Source organism: Berkeleyomyces rouxiae (genome assembly GCF_048999995.1).
Source record: "Berkeleyomyces rouxiae strain 22BRR77 chromosome Unknown BrBRR77_ptg000001l, whole genome shotgun sequence".
NCBI classification, from domain to species: Eukaryota; Fungi; Ascomycota; class Sordariomycetes; order Microascales; family Ceratocystidaceae; genus Berkeleyomyces; species Berkeleyomyces rouxiae.
The window spans coordinates 4,308,643-4,324,744 of record NW_027396491.1 but is presented as its reverse complement, the minus strand read 5'-3'; the positions used below and the strand labels follow the sequence as shown (position 1 = coordinate 4,324,744).

The 16,102-nt window shown below is 49.3% G+C and overlaps 5 protein-coding genes across 5 annotated transcripts; 4 read left to right on the top strand and 1 right to left on the bottom strand.

Annotated features, from left to right (window-relative positions):
* Positions 1-1,390: 1,390 nt before the first annotated feature.
* BROUX77_001208 (uncharacterized protein) lies at positions 1,391-2,111 on the top strand (the record flags this gene model as incomplete). The annotated part of the gene is made up of 3 exons (XM_073745612.1): positions 1,391-1,438; positions 1,609-1,759; positions 1,837-2,111. 3 exons carry the CDS (start codon positions 1,391-1,393, stop codon positions 2,109-2,111), a joined length of 474 nt encoding a protein of 157 aa, XP_073609443.1.
* A 414-nt stretch (positions 2,112-2,525) lies between these two features.
* Positions 2,526-5,006, top strand: BROUX77_001207 (uncharacterized protein; the record flags this gene model as incomplete). Its single annotated transcript, XM_073745611.1, has 4 exons — positions 2,526-2,645; positions 2,709-2,904; positions 3,190-4,803; positions 4,882-5,006. 4 exons carry the CDS (start codon positions 2,526-2,528, stop codon positions 5,004-5,006), a joined length of 2,055 nt encoding a protein of 684 aa, XP_073609442.1.
* A 1,261-nt stretch (positions 5,007-6,267) lies between these two features.
* Positions 6,268-9,818, top strand: BROUX77_001206 (uncharacterized protein; the record flags this gene model as incomplete). The annotated part of the gene is made up of 2 exons (XM_073745610.1): positions 6,268-6,680; positions 6,752-9,818. 2 exons carry the CDS (start codon positions 6,268-6,270, stop codon positions 9,816-9,818), a joined length of 3,480 nt encoding a protein of 1,159 aa, XP_073609441.1.
* A 432-nt stretch (positions 9,819-10,250) lies between these two features.
* Positions 10,251-11,686, bottom strand: BROUX77_001205 (uncharacterized protein; the record flags this gene model as incomplete). Its single annotated transcript, XM_073745609.1, has 4 exons — positions 10,251-10,379; positions 10,493-10,626; positions 10,799-11,394; positions 11,640-11,686. The coding sequence occupies 4 exons, from the start codon at positions 11,684-11,686 to the stop codon at positions 10,251-10,253; spliced, it is 906 nt and encodes a 301-aa protein (XP_073609440.1).
* Positions 11,687-12,910: 1,224 nt separating this feature from the next.
* On the top strand, positions 12,911-15,692 carry BROUX77_001204 (uncharacterized protein; the record flags this gene model as incomplete). The annotated part of the gene is made up of 4 exons (XM_073745608.1): positions 12,911-12,962; positions 13,090-13,205; positions 13,315-15,486; positions 15,555-15,692. 4 exons carry the CDS (start codon positions 12,911-12,913, stop codon positions 15,690-15,692), a joined length of 2,478 nt encoding a protein of 825 aa, XP_073609439.1.
* Positions 15,693-16,102: the final 410 nt, after the last annotated feature.

Sequence of the window (16,102 nt, the reverse complement as noted above, 5' to 3'; positions counted from 1 at the left end):
GATGGAAATATACAATACAGACTAACAGATGGTGGATGGATGATAGAGGCCAGAAACCTCGAAGCCGTATTCTGGGGGCACGTATGATGGATGCAAAGGTACACGAGTAATTCTGTATACGTAGCTACGCAAGTAGGCAACTAACTACACATAGTATCCATCTGGTTACTAGTTGTACTTGTGCTTCTGTACAGGCACCTGCTTTTGCACAAAGGCAACAACCCAAAACCGGGTCCCCATTTGGTCAGGAGCGGGTTTAGGCAGGGCAGCTCCTTCTCCTTCCACATAGCAGGTTTAGGTTGTTCTGTTTCATTCTGAAGGGCTGAGTTAACGGCCAGTTACCCGATTGTTGTGAGGATCTTGCCTGCCTGGCCTGCCTTGACTAACTGCCCAATATAAACTGACAGGACACCTGTGCGATATGATATCTATGTATGTACTGTACCCGCATGGGTCGTATTCAAAGGTACTTGTAGTCAATTTAGCATCTGCTGTGCGCCGTTCGGATGGACTGTGCGCACTGGAACTGGACTGTGCTCTCCATTGCGGACCTCAACTGTAAAATATGGATAGCTTGCTGAATGCAAGCTAACATTAAGACGAACCATTAATATGGGTGCAATTTGGGTGGTGCTGCCAAAATATACCCTAAGACCATAACCCTAGTTCAGGCTGGGTGGTGAAAATGTCGCCACACGTAGCTTATGGGGTTCTTGAGCCTTCCCCTCATGTCATGCGAAAAACAAACTACCTACAGTAGTTAGTTAGTTACACCATAACTACACGTATAGATAGTATCCTGTCCATTGACCCCGACTTGACCCATTTTGCCTCCTCAAAAACCGCTTGTTCAGTTTAGAAACTGTCAAGATTCAGGCTATGGAAGCCAAGAGACGTGCATACACCACCACTCCTCGTTAGCTATAGTTGGCTGGCTATAGTCAACTACATATGTGCTACTTGCTCCTTGTATGCGATAACTAGCTAGTTAGTGGGGCACGCAAACTTCGACAAACGAATTCCACCGTCCGTTCGTCACCTTCATCCTTTGGCTATTACAAGCACAAGTACGCATACGTATGTACTTGCCGCATAATCAATCACCTGCTTGTATATCTTTTGTCTCATCCATTCGAGAAAACCACTTGAATACCAACCACAACCCCCCTTCAGACCTCATACATAGTTACCCACTTTTGACTTTGCCATTGTTGCAGCGCTCCCTCGTTTCTTTGTACTCGAGAAATCCCGCCTTGGCTCTTGTCCCCTCAATAACGCCCGGGGCTTATCATCACCCCGACGTGCCATCTTTTGATGACTGCCTGATTGATTTGCATCCGCCCCAGCCGCAACTTCATAATTATTCCCTACAGCTCAAGCCAGTTCTAAAATGGCATCGAGTTTCGCTACTAAGAGACTCACGAAGGAGTTGGCCAAGGTGTGTGTGTTGTGCTGTCGACAGTCGACAGAGGCTAGCCGGCTGCCGCCCATGTCATGTTGCATAGTGCCCGTGATGTAACTCAGCAGCTCAGAACGGCGGGCGGACATTTGACTTCACCTTGAGACATGTAACGCGGAATTATTTCTAACACAGACATTCTATCGTAGATATCCCGAGCACTGCCGCCTGGGATCTCTTTGGTCTCGGCTGACAACTTTGAGAAATGGTATCTAGATATCCGGGTTCTTGACGACAATCCTCTGTACCAGGGCCAGACTTACCGTCTCAAGTTCGTATTCTCAAAGCAGTACCCTATTGGTATGGATGTAAACGATTTGTCGTCCGAGTTCTGTGAGTCGTCTGTTGCTAATCGAATTGTATACTGCTTCTCCCAGAGGCTCCCGAAGTGACGTTTGAGGCATGCAAAGAGCCTCCACGTCCAGTTCCTATCCACCCTCACATTTACTCCAACGGCATAATTTGCTTAGACCTGCTAGGAAGCCAAGGATGGAGTCCCGTCCAGAACGTCGAAAGCGTATGCATGAGTCTACAGAGCATGCTAACTGGCAACACAAAAGATGAGCGTCCTATTGGAAATGACGACTTTGTCCGCAGCAACCGTAGCCGCCCCCGCGATATCAGCTTCCTGTATCATGACAACCAGGTTTGACGCGTTGACGAAGGTTGATGGTGGTGTGTTGTTTTTGGTGGCCGCAGCCCCACGATGAGTTTCTACTCACTCAAGAGACTACTTGTGCCTTGTTTTATTTCCTCATGCCTACTGGCAGCTTTGATATGTAATAGCAGCAGTTTGCAAGTAGTACAAGTACTCAATATGAATGCTGCTGTGCCACCACAAGCTGTCGCGATCTTCATCATCGCATGTTCGTCGTCGTTTGGCTGTAGCGGTTAATTATCGGCAATACTAATATCACATGCCCCCACATTTCAATCTGCCATAGCTCTGAGCTTTTGTTTGCCAGGAGCACAAAGGACATTACATCACACATTTCAACCTCCAAAATTAAAGTCCTCACCTCATGTTCCGGGCTTGGATTCTTCGCTAACCCATCGAAATCTTGCCATGTCTCCCCAGCCGGTATTCTCTACGGACCAGATTCGGGAGCGAGCCCGAAAAGCGCTGCTGAATCTACTAGAGGGGGTAATGTTATCTCTCTATGCGAGCTTGCGATCATCTCACTATGTATGCTCAAAGTTCAACTAACCTCACACACGGGGGGGGGGCTCTTCCCTTTGGATCCAATAGGTTCGCGGAAAAAAGAACGTCATCATTGATCGAAGCCTGGTAGGTCCGATTGGCACTATTGTCAAGGTTACGACGCTTCAAGAGTACGGAGTCGACAAGTTCTTTGTCCTCGAAAACGACAATGCCGACACGAGCCAAAGAAACGTGATTTTCATTGCGCGCGGAGAGAGTGGGCGCCACGCCTCGAGAATTGCAGGTCGGTAGCTTGGTTCGCTTTTGTTTTAGCATGCTGTGATCGCCTATCTTTGGCGAAGTGAGTGACGTAATGTCTCGGTCTGTGATGATCGGCCAAGTGGCCATCAATCGGCATCGAGTATGAGAACCCCCGGAAACAATGTCTTGGCTTTAGTAGACAGTTGGCTATACCTATCCAACGTGAAGAGGGCTTCCAAGACTCCATCTCAACTGCTACTGCTTATCACATCTTGTCTGTGCTCTTTAAAAATGCGCTGCTGACTTTCTGATACTGCGGCTGTTGTAGACCAAATCAATAGACTGCGCCGCGAGAGCCAGATAGGTCATGACTTTCATATTTTTTGGGTGCCCCGTCGGACACTAGTCTCGGATAAATTACTAGAGGAGGCCGGTGTCATGGGCGATGTGACAATTTCTGAGCTCCCCTTGTCCTTCTTCCAACTCGAACGTGACGTCCTTTCATTAGAGCTAGACGATGCTTTCCACGATCTATATCTGGCCAAAGATGCCACACCATTGTTTCTCCTCTCAAGAGCCCTCATGGAGATTCAGCGGGCTCATGGTCTCTTCCCACGAATCATTGGAAAAGGAGATAACGCCAAGCGAGTGGCTGAGATTTTGGGCCGTATGCGACAAGAAACTCTTGCTGGCCAAGATCTGACCGACAAAACCCGACAACGACTAACGCCTAGTTCCAAGATCGAGAGCGTAATCATTATTGATCGAGAGGTCGACATGGTAACGCCTCTTCTCACTCAACTTACATATGAAGGTCTTCTGGATGAGGTCTTTGAAATCAACCATAACCAAGCCAAAATCGACACGACAGTTGTTGGTGCCCAAGCATCTGCTTCCACCACTGCTTCGCAGACCCGGAAGCGCGCTATACAGCTCGATTCCTCAGACAAGCTCTACGACCAGCTACGCGATGCAAACTTTGCCATTGTTGGCAGTCTTTTGAACAAGGTGGCTCGCAGACTTCAAAAAATCCAGAAAGACTATGAGGTTAAACAAAGTTCGCAAACAATAGCCGAGCTCAAAGAATTTGTTGGCAATCTCCCAGTGTTCCAGGCCGAACAGCAAAGCCTTCGGATACACAGTGGACTGGCAGAGGAGGTAATCAAATATACCCGTGCTGAGCTATTCAAGGGTCTACTAGAGGTTCAGCAAAATCTTGCTGCTGGTGCTGATCCATCTTCTCAGTTTGACACGATAGAGGAGCTGATTGCACGCGATACACCTTTGAAAGAGGTTTTGAGGCTTCTCTGTATTTATTCATGCATTGCTGGAGGCATCAAGCCCAAAGAATACGAACAGCTCAGACGCCTGATTCTTCAAGGGTATGGCTATCAGCACATGCTCACACTGATAAATCTCGAGAAGCTGCAGCTCATCCTTTCAAAGTCATCACCTCTCTCCAACGTCATTCCCTTGTCTGCTAGTGTGGGCGTTCCAGGGGAAAAGACCAACTACCAATACCTTCGACGCCAACTCCGCCTTATCGTGGACGAAGTTAAAGAAGACGACCCTACCGACGTCGCCTACGTCTACAGCGGATACGCGCCACTGTCTGTAAGACTAGTCCAATGTGTTTTGCAAAAGCAGTATCTCAGCTCGTTCACCAAGGCCAGTGGAACAGGGGCGAGCGTTGCGGCTCCCGTGCCAGCAGGTGTTGGTGGTGCCGGCCAGAGCCAAGGCTGGCATGGATTTGAAGAGATCGTGAAGCATGTTCGGGGCCCTACATTTTATGAGATCCAGAAGGGCGAGGAAGACAAGGCAGCCAAAGCACGAGCTCTGCTCTCCGGAGCCAAAGAAAGGCAGACGGTGTTTGTGGTGTTTGTAGGCGGAGTCACGTTTGCTGAAATTGCAGCCCTGCGGTTCATTTCCAAGCAGGAAGAAGGTATGCTATCCCCTAATTGGGTGAAGACACCCATCATGTCATCGGTCATGTACTAATCAACCCGATTTCCCAACATAGACAAGCGTGACATAGTCATTTGCACCACCTCGATTATTAGCGGCAATAGAATGATGGACGCAGCAATCGAACCTCGATCCTATGCGAAGAAACCTGCACAGCCGGCCCGAGATACTACAATTTAGACTTGCCACACACATGTAATTGGGCAACCGGCTGATTGACGAGAGTGGATGAGGCCATATTCATATTCGGCTTTGATACTTTTAGTTGATACCTTTCTGGGGCTTCTTTCACATGTTTGCATAATAGTCATCATACGCAAGCAGCAGATTTAAGGGAAGAAGTTTGTTGGAATGCAACAGGCTCTCAAGTACGAGTAGAACTGCAGATTAATTTACCAATCATGACGTTTCCGCGGATCAAGGCTCATTTATCCTTCGTGGCAATCACGTGACCGTGCCGGAATGACAGTGCGACGACAAGTCCATGCGATGGGTCCCACAATGGGCCAGTACTTGTACAAGACACAAGGCAATCGAAGCTGCGACCTGGGCATCTTATGCACACCTTAACCTCGATCTACTTGACATCTAAATGTTGAGAATACACGGCGCACTTACAAAGACGTACCAGCACATCAAGCAGGGCGAGATTGATCTCAAAATCGGCCCCGAAACTCAACCAAAGTTCAGGGTCTGCTAGCAACGGGCAAATTTGCAGTTGACATTTGCAACCATAACTAAATCAACTGAACATTGGCGAATTCGAGACTTTGTATGCATCGCATCGCATCGCATCGCATAACTACGCAACACGCAAAAAAGACCGACGGCACCGGCAAAAATACCCGCGGCGCAGAGACACCCGGAGAATTAGTCCAAGAAATCGGGCTCGCACACCGAATCGAATCCCGTGTTTCTTATAAAGCTTTCCGAGGCTAATTAGTGTTTGCCTCTCCTCATTTTTCTCTTTGGATGCACATACGTACGTTCCTTCCTGCAAATTATTCCAGTCACCGCTACCTGTGTGCTTTAGCAGCTCTGGTTTTGCCTCCAGTTTATATCTTAGACTTCTTTTTATCTCGTCTCCATCCCGGCCTCTCTTGCACAACATAATTTTTCTCCTTGGTTCCTGGCCTTTTTTGATCCTTTCTATGTGGTGGCGGTTTGCACTCATTCCCATACCTGCAGCTTCATGAGAACATGGTCTTAGACATATCCTGCCGACTACATAGACTGTTGCGTGTTATGGGATACACGTTCCGAACAACTGCATCAAGCACCGCCAATTCCAACCGGCATCACTCATAGCGCTTTTTGTCATCTGGAGGTCCGCTGCCATCAATAACCAGAGCCATCCCAGCTCATCTACTACGGCTTTGTCAAACAAATTCCTCCTCAACCTTCATCTTCGCATGCAGCCATACAGTACGGCCACCAAAGTATGAGTACCAGCGCCGAGACACCGTCTTCATCCGTATCCGCCCCGGCTCCGGCCTTGGCCCTGGCTCTGCCAACCAATGGTGGCCTGGAATTTGACAAAGAGGCCCGAATGAGACAAGACGACATCAATCCTTGTACAGGCTTGCCTATCCTTCTATCTATGGACCCAAAACCTACCAATGGTTCCTACTCACAACCTCCTCAGTCAGACACCTCATTATCGTCACTATCAGACTTTGATTCTTTGATATTTCAAACTGGGTACCAAGATAGTCGGAGTGACGAAGAAGGCGCAAATGATGATCATTTCATCAACAATGCGGAAGATGTTGCGAGCACACTAAACAACGCTTTGGCAGGCGAAGATGAAGGTGATTCTCTATCCGACATCTCACCTTTACTGTCTTTTCAGGAGTGAGTATTTTATTATTGACGGGAAAGCTGCCCAGTTGTATCTCATCTTGCTAACCTGGTGAAAATAAAAGGGATCAATCTGGTGACCTAACTATCTCACTCGAAGATGAACTCACGATAACCATGGCTGAAAATTATTCATCGGCGAGCTCTTCACTTCACGACAACCTTGATCGGTCTAAGATCTCGTCATTAACGCCTTCCAATATTGCAAGCAAAGCGACAACTCCTATCGATATTATGGATAAGCCCATCTCTCAGTCCACAGTTCCCTCACCCCAATGCCGACCAGAAAATATACCAAAACTTCACACGCCGTCACCAGTAGTGTCCAGAATTTCCCAAACCTCGCGGGTACGGCCTAGGTCATCAATACCTCATAGTATACAGCCGAAAGAATATGCGTCACAGTGCATTACCGCTGCTGAGATGTGCCGGCTGAGCCCTTATGCTCTCCACCCCGGCGAAAATCTGTTGCTACGAGCCTACATTTCACGACCACAAGTAACCACCTACCTCAATATACGAAACGGCATCCTCAGATTATGGGTTCGTAACCCTCAAGTTGCTGTGCTTCGAGAAGAGGCCGTTGGCTGTACCAGTAAAGGCTGGTTTGAGGTGGCGTCACTCTGCTATGACTGGCTAGTCCGGAACGGCTTTATCAACTTTGGCTGCGTAAAGTATTCCAAACAATTTGACAAGTCTCCCGACCAGGTTGATGGAGCTTCGAAACGAAAGACTATAGTCATCATCGGGGCTGGCGTATCGGGACTGGGATGCGCTCGTCAATTGGATGGCCTTTTCCAACAATATTCGAGTGATTTCACTTTGCAATGTCAACAGCCACCCCGAATCATAATCCTCGAAGCGAGAGACAGAGTAGGTGGCAGGGTTTACTCTAAACCCTTTAATTATACACCAAAAAATAACAAAATGTTCAATGGAACAAGACAAACCGCAGAAATGGGGGCCATGATCGTTACCGGCTTCTACGGAAATCCATTAAACTTTCTCATTCGTGGACAACTAGGGCTAGACTACCATTGTCTTCGACCGGAGACGACATTGTATGATTCCAATGGAGAACCTGCTGACATCAAGTCCGATCAGCTTGTCGAACACTTATTCAACGACTCTTTAGATCGTGTCAGTGAATATAAATTCGACATCAAGATGCCACCACTTATTATGGGCAATATTCAATCCATAATTGATGGTCGCGATGGTGGTTCTGATGGTAGTTGGACACTGAAGCAGATTGATGATGCAGCAAACGTTGAAGCATCTTTGCTTTCGCGGCGACTAGCCTCGGAAAGACTCCGATCAGTTGGCGATTTTTCAAAATATGGACGTGCTGCAATCAAGGCACGAGAAATGGGTTGGTCTGTCAATTCTGGGGTGAAGGCCACTACGACTATCAATCTCGATGCAGCAGCTCACGCCGACAAAACTTGCATGGGCCTGGTTTTTGAGGAGGCTATTCGCCAATATACCGACATTGTGAACCTTGAACCCGCGCACTTCCGCCTTCTAAACTGGCATGTGGCTAATCTTGAGTACAGCAATGCCACGGATCTTCACAACCTCAGTCTCGGTGGTTGGGATATCGACGCCGGGAACGAGTGGGAGGGCAAGCACACCATGATCGTTGGAGGATATCAGTCTATGGCACGTGGTTTATTGATGTGCCCCGAGCCTTTGGACTGCCGCTTTCTGTCGCCTGTTCAGAAGATCATATATGCCTCTAAGTTCGATTCTACAAATCAAGACCATAAGGCAGCCGTGATATGTGAGGATGGCACGAGAATCGATGCAGACTGCATAGTTTCCTCTATCCCACTGGGCGTTCTAAAAGCAGAAAGCATTGCTTTTGAGCCAGAACTTCCCGAGTGGAAAAAGGGCGCCATCAACCGTGTTGGATACGGGGTCTTGAACAAGGTTATCCTCACATATCAGGAGCCATTCTGGGAGACAGACCGCGACATTTTTGGCATTTTGCGAGACCCAGCAAACCCCGATAGTATGCGCCAAGAAGAGTACGCCGAAAACCGTGGCCGGCTTTTTCAGTGGTTTAATGTCTCCATCAGTTCCGGACTCCCGTGTTTGGTAGCATTGATGGCTGGTAAGGCGGGATATGCCACCGAGAATGAGGATGACGAAAGCCTTGTTAGGGAAGCTACGATGCTATTGCGCAAGGTATTTGGTGAGGATGTTCCATACCCAGAAGAGGTGATTGTGACCCGCTGGGCCTCCGACAAATACTCATATGGAAGTTATTCCTCTTCGGGTCCTGAGATGGAGTGGGATGACTACGACAAACTAGCAAAGCCTATTGGAAATCTCTTTTTTGCTGGAGAACACACAATCGGCACACACCCAGCTACGGTACATGGGGCCTACATTTCTGGTCTCCGTGCTGCCTCTGAAGTCTTTGCTTCCATCCTTGGTCCCCTTCAAGTTCCCGAGCCTTTATTCCCAACAAAGACTGCCTCTGGTAGCTCTCTTAAGCGGAAAGCTACCACGGTGCAAGACTTGGAAAAGCAACTCCATCATCAACATGAACGAAGCTTTCAAGAATTTGTCTTGGCGAAACTTGGCCCGATGCCCGTAAGCCTTGAACAACCTCCAAGCAACGCTTATTCTTTGTTCCGGCGTGAGAACGCTAAAATCATTCGCCAGCGTTGTTTCAACAAGCGGCGTTCGTCCAAGGGCAAAATTCCGTCCAAGGACACGTCACAGATGGCTTCTAAAATATGGCGCGAACTCTCGCCAGATGAACGGGCCATGTACGAGAAACGCTATCAAACGGCAGTTGTCGAGTATAAGAAATCCGTCAGTGGCTCGGCTCAGACATTGGCAACACGGGAAGCCCAGGTCGCCGAGCTACGCAAGCAGTTTGACGAATCATTCTCTTCTAAAAAGGTTCACCAAGAGACACCATATATCAGAGCATCACAAGTAAAAGGCTCGAAGAGTTCTGAACTCAAGAGTGAACTAGAACCCAACAGTATATCCAGGGGAATGAGAGACTCTACTTCAGTCGATACTGAATCTAGCAGCATACGGCTCTCGGGGTTCCCGGCACGCAAAACAAGACCTGTAAGCTATGTCGAAGACAGCGACATGGATGAGTTTTAGACATTCCCAGGGGCGTTCACACCTCCAATTTAAATAAAAGAATAACGTAATGATTAGGCCAAGTCGAAGCTTCAATTTTTCTTTGGCTTTTGACCAAAAAACACAACTACGGATAAACCAATGGTGTGGGTAAAGAATTGGAAACTTGATTTAGCACTTGTACACGAGGTAAGGAATTACACCCACAGGCTCAGACGGAAGAGAGCAAACAAATTATACAAAGAGGGGGGGATGAGGGAGGACTGAACAGCAGATTGGCTGGTCAGACCAGAGAGAGAGCTTTCTGGGTGATGTGTCATGCTGATTGTACATTGGCCCAAAGGAGGGCGCGAGATGGGGAAGATTGTTTTTTGAAAGAGATATACATTCAGACCCAGCAGCTTGGGGGCATGGGGAAGGAGAAGAAGAAGAAAAAGACAGTGGATACTGAATTTACATGTCCTCGGAAGCGGTAGCACCAGTGATAATCTCGACCAGTTCGCCGGTAATGACGGCCTGGCGGGTACGGTTGTACAGAATCTGGTTCTTGCTGATCATCTCGCCGGCGTTCTTGGTAGCGTTCTAATCGGAGGGAAGAAGAGAGCCTGAGTTAGCTATCGAATACACGGTAAAAATGCGCAGACGAGCGTCTGGCGTGATTGGAAAGGGGGAGGTAAAATGGTGAAGATACTTACGTCCATGGCATTGCGACGGGCAGAGATCTCGCAGGCGTGGCCCTCGGCCAGAGCCCAGAACAGGCCGTTGGCCAGACCGTACTCACGCAGGTTGGCGATGACCTCCTCCTCAACCTCGAAGGACGAGAGCTTGGCTACACAGGCAAAAATGGGTTAGCACACGACAACGGATGTAGCTGGAAGGGGTATCATGTTTTTTTTTGTTCTGTTGAGGCCTGTGTTACGCAGAGTGGGGCAGTCGACAGATTTAGGTGATTTGTGATAGGAGATCGAGATTAGGATCGGGAGAGGGAGGGGGAGGCATACGGGAAGCGAGGATAGCCTCCTCGGAGAAGGCGTTGATGGTAGTAGGCTCGTAGCTGGTGGCGTTGATGAACTTGTTGTGCAGGATGTGGATCTCAGAGTACTGGTTGGGCAGCTTGACGATCTGGTCGGCGATAGCCTGGGCGTCGGCAAAGGTGGGGACAGCCTTTCCAATGCCGGCAAAGCTCATCACGACATCCTTGGGGTTGGAGCGGCCGAGCTGGGCCTTGGCCTTCTCACCAACAACGACAATCTCGTAAGCGTCGGGCTTCTCGATCATCATGCGGCGGACGGTACGGGAGAGACCCGAGTGGACACCACCGCAGAGACCCTTGTCGGAGCTGCAGACAACGAGCAGAGTCTTCTTCTTCTCGCCCTCGGCCTCGATGGCAGCGGTCTCGGCGTGCTTATAGACCTCGTTGGAAGTCTCGCCGTAGCTGCGGGAGCTGTTCATGGCACGCTGGGCCTGGTTGAGCTTGGTGGAGGCGACGACCTTCATGGTGTTGGTAATCTTGGCGATGTTACGAATCGACTTGAGACGACCCTCGATCTCACGCAGGGTGGCGTATCCGGCAGCATTGGGAGTGCTGGTAACAGCCCTATAAGACAACAACAAGGCCGATTAGCATCACCAGTGGCTTGTTGATGGTGGCGGGGTTTGATTGTGGCCTCTACGCCTACATCGGGGCGGGCGCATGGTAGCGGGCTGGTGGCGGGGGGGCCGAAGGCTCTGTCTCCTTTGCTCCGGTATGCCGGATCTTTTGCATAAAAAAAAGAGGGCGCCACGACAAATGAAGAACTGGCGGCAGGGAAGGACAAGGCAGTATCAATGGGCACAACTTACTTGGGCGCAACAGCGCGCACAGCTGGTCTAGCCGCTCTGGAGAACATGGTTGATGGTGGATGGTGGGAAGAAGTTGAGGGTGAAGAGGAGAAAAGAGAATTAGCCTCGACAAGGAACGGAGGGGCCAATTGGTCGCAGTTGGTCGAGATCAATTGACTGCGCTTTCGAGCACTTTCAATGGGTGGATCGGCTGTGGTTGGCAACGAGTGTATTTTCAGCAAAGCTCTGTCTTCTCGCCAAGTTTCGGACTGGTTGCGGTCACGTGCACTCGGTCTTTTACGGAAGGGCCTGACGGTGACGGGCTAACTCTTTTCCAGCAGAATGCACATGGGCTTACGCTAGACATCATCTTTTCAGTGGGGCGCGCGTCAAGGCCAATCATGGCGACGCGTCGGGGCCAAAGCGGGCCACATTGACCAGTTCACGGTGACAGCTGGCGGACAGACAGTCGGCTCCTAGCCATAGCTCTGCTGGCAGGTGTCAACGGCCTCTGCGCGTTGAGAGCTAAGGGTCAAGCACGGCGCGAGTCAGTTTCTTCAGACACAAGAAGCCCAGTGAAAAGGTACTAGCGAGTTTCCCGTCACTCTTTTTTCCCCTTGTTTTTAGGCCAATAGCCAATAGTTAGTGTATCTAATTCTAGACGGTCCAGCGGCTTTGCAGAGGCTTTGGCTTGTTGCGCTGATTCCCTTTCCCTCAGCACGAAGATTTCTGTTCCTGCTTTTTCTGCTTCACTCATTTTGCTCTTTCCTAGCCTTTGCCACATTCTCGTCAACACTTTTCTCCCAATTTCTTTTCCCCCTTCTCTTTACTTTTCCACCCCTTTCTCTTTCTCTCTTTATGGCTCATGCAGTACTGGGTTCTGCAATTTTTGCTACCTGCATTCGCTTTTTTCCTCCGTTTCTTTGAGCACTTGATCTGACGAAGGCTTCGCCTCGACGATTTCCAGCATTATTCTGTTCACGCCTTTATCGAGGCAATCGTTCTGCCGGGGCCTCTGTGCTATCCGCCAAAGACCTTCCATCGCAACACACATATTGTCTTCGCGTTTATCAGCCTCGCCGAATCTCTGTTCGGCCGTCCATCTTTACACCACAAGAAGCATCAACTGGAATACTGTCGGGCCAACCAAGGCTCTCAAAATCCCCAAGACAGCAAATCTTTGCACGCCTAGCAAACCTGCCAAGGTCTCCAGGGCTTTGAAAATCAGACAAATCACCAAAGCTAGAAACACCGACAAACTTGTATCAATCAAAACACACAGGGTCTTGAAAATGAGCTCCGATCTCTCGGATGACGATATGCCTCTGGCTCGGGCTCCTAGAAGTAAGTTTTTGATCTCGTCTCGTCCCTTGTCCAGTCTCATCCATGAACATTGTCTTGGTATTCTTGAGCTCAAAGACTTTGCGCTCCGACCAAGATTCTCTGTTTCTAACCTATCTTTCTACAATAGCTGTCCCGACCAAGATGGATATTGACTCGAACGGCATCGGAAAGCGAAAATCTCGTACTTCTCTCAACCAAGTCCAGTACAAGGACGAATCTGATAGCGACGATGCGGTTCCTTTGGTACGCAACACCACGCAAATCTCTCACCTTGAGCCTCATGTCTATTCTTCAGTCTTAAATCTTATATTTTCAATCCTCGCAACTCGATTAGCTAACGCGTTAGGTACAGGCCAAGCGCCAGAGAAAATCTACCATCATTGAATCCGATTCCGATGATGCGCCCCTCGCCAAGAAAAAGTCCACTTCCAGATCTGCCCCCAAGACTAACGGCAAGATTAAGAAAGAAGAATCCGACGATGACATTCCCCTCTCCAAGTCGAAGCCCAAGAAGCCTACAGCCAGAAAAGCCAAGATCGAATCCGATGACGAAAAGCCTCTCAAGAGCAGACGGCAATCGGCTGCTGCGACCCCCAAAAAAGCCGCTGCTACTACCAAGAAGCCCGCTGCCAAAGGCAAGACTGCCCCCAAGGCAAACGGCAAGGCTAAGAAGGAAGAGGATGCCGAGGACGAGGAGGATGAGGAAGAAGAGTACGCCTGGTGGAACGCGCCCGACAAGGCCGATGACAGTGTCAAATGGAACACCTTGGAACACAATGGCGTCCTCTTCCCTCCCGAGTACACTCCCCTGCCAAAGAACATTAAACTTATTTACGATGGCAAGCCTATTGATCTGTCTCTTGCTGCTGAGGAGGTAGCCTTTTTCTTTGGCTCGATGCTGAACTCTACGCACAACGTCGAAAACCCTGTCTTCCAGAAAAACTTCTTCGCCGATTTCACCGGTATCGTTGAAAAGACTGGCGGCGCTAAGGACAAGTCTGGAAAGCGCGTCGATATCAAGGTTTTTGAAAAACTTGACTTTAGCAAGATTTTCGAATACAGCCAGGCCCAGAACGAGCTGAAAAAGGCTCGCTCCGGCGAACAGAAGAAGGCCGACAAGGCTGAAAAGGACAAGCTGGAGGCTCCCTTCATGTTCTGTAAGTGGGATGGCCGAAAGGAAAAGGTTGGCAACTTCCGTGTTGAACCTCCGTCCTTGTTCCGTGGTCGTGGTGAGCATCCCAAGACTGGTCGTCTCAAGCTCCGCGTGATGCCCGAGCAGGTGACTATCAACATTGGCAAGGACGCCAAGGTCCCTGACCCTCCGGCTGGTCACAAGTGGAAGGCTGTGCAACACGATAACAAAGCTACCTGGCTAGCTATGTGGCAAGAAAACATCAACGGTGCTTACAAGTACGTCATGCTTGCAGCCAACAGTGCCATCAAGGGCCAAAGCGATTTCAAGAAGTTTGAAAAGGCCCGGGAGCTGAAGAAACACATTGACCGCATTCGCCGCGATTACACCAAGGATCTGTCCAGCAAGGTCATGGCTGACCGTCAACGCGCAACAGCCATGTACCTGATTGACAAGTTGGCTCTCAGAGCTGGTAACGAAAAGGATACTGAGAACGAGGCTGAGACTGTTGGTTGCTGCTCTCTCAAGTACGAGCACATCACGCTCAAGGAGCCCAGCACAGTTGTGTTTGACTTCTTGGGTAAGGATAGTATTCGCTACTACGATGAGGTGCCTGTCGATCGCCAAGTCTTCAAGAACATGAAGCTGTTCAAGAAGGCGCCCAAGACAAGCGGTGATGACATTTTTGACCGCCTCAACACTTCGCAGCTCAACAAGCACTTATCCAGCTACATGCCCGGCCTCACGGCCAAGGTCTTCCGTACCTACAACGCCTCGTTCACCATGGCTAAACTTCTCCGCGAGCTCAAGGTGGATAACAGACCAATTCAGGAGAAGGTCAAGCTGTACAATGACTGCAACCGTCAAGTTGCCATCCTGTGTAACCACAAGCGTACCGTGGGTGCTGGCCACGAGGCTCAAATGGAGAAGCTGGGTGACAAAATTAAGGGCGTGGTATACAAGCGTTGGCGCATGAAAATGATGCTGCTTGATGTCGACTCTACTCAGAAGAAGAAGAAGGGCGCGGCGTACTTCAAGCGCGACGAGGAGCTCACCGATGAGTGGGTAGCTGAGCACCAGCTGCAACTTGTGCAGAAAATGCGTGATGACATTGCCAAGAAGTTCACCAAGGATAACGAAAAGCGGGTGGCCGACAAGGAGTCGCCGTTGCCCCAGTCAGAACTTAAGACGCGTCTGCAGGCAGCAGATGAGCTGGCGGCCAAGTTCAAGAAGGAGAAGCAAACCAGGAAGATTGAGGCCGAGGGCAGGGCACCCACTGTCGAGAAGATTATGGCCAACGTCGCCAAACTTGACACGCAGATTGCCAACCTGCAGCTTCAGGCCGAGGACCGCGAGGGTAACAAGGAGGTTGCCCTGGGCACATCCAAGATTGTAAGTGATATTTCAAGATACACCCCTCTCGCCGGCCCAACATGTTACTAACACCCTAACCCCGACAGAACTACATCGACCCTCGTCTGACGGTTGTCTTCTCCAAGAAGTTTGGCGTTCCCATTGAGAAGTTCTTCTCAAAGACGCTGCGCGAGAAGTTCAACTGGGCCATCAAGTCAGTTGGTGATGAGGACTGGGAGTTTTAAAGAGGGAGTGGGCCGAGAGGGGGTAACTGACCGAGCGCGTTTTTGTGCAGAAGAAAGACAGAGGCGAGAGCGAATCAGAAAAAGATTTTTTTTAAAAAAAAAACCCCTCCTCCATCAACAACAAAAAAAACACAATATCTTTGGTTTACCTCTACTCATGCGCCTATTCAAAAACCCTCGGTATTCGGTCCATCATAGGGCACTGTGCCCCCTCTGGCAACTCTTCTGGTTTATCGGTGGCGTTGATTTGTTATTGACTTTTCTTTAGACACATACATTTACGCCTCATTGCTTTGTTTTCTAGTCTTTTCTTCTTTTTTTTTGCCTTGTTTTCCTGTTACGAATTTTCTTGTCATCATCACCTAAAGCATTCCATTTCGTGTGTCTGGCTGTTTTTCTTCTTTTTATTC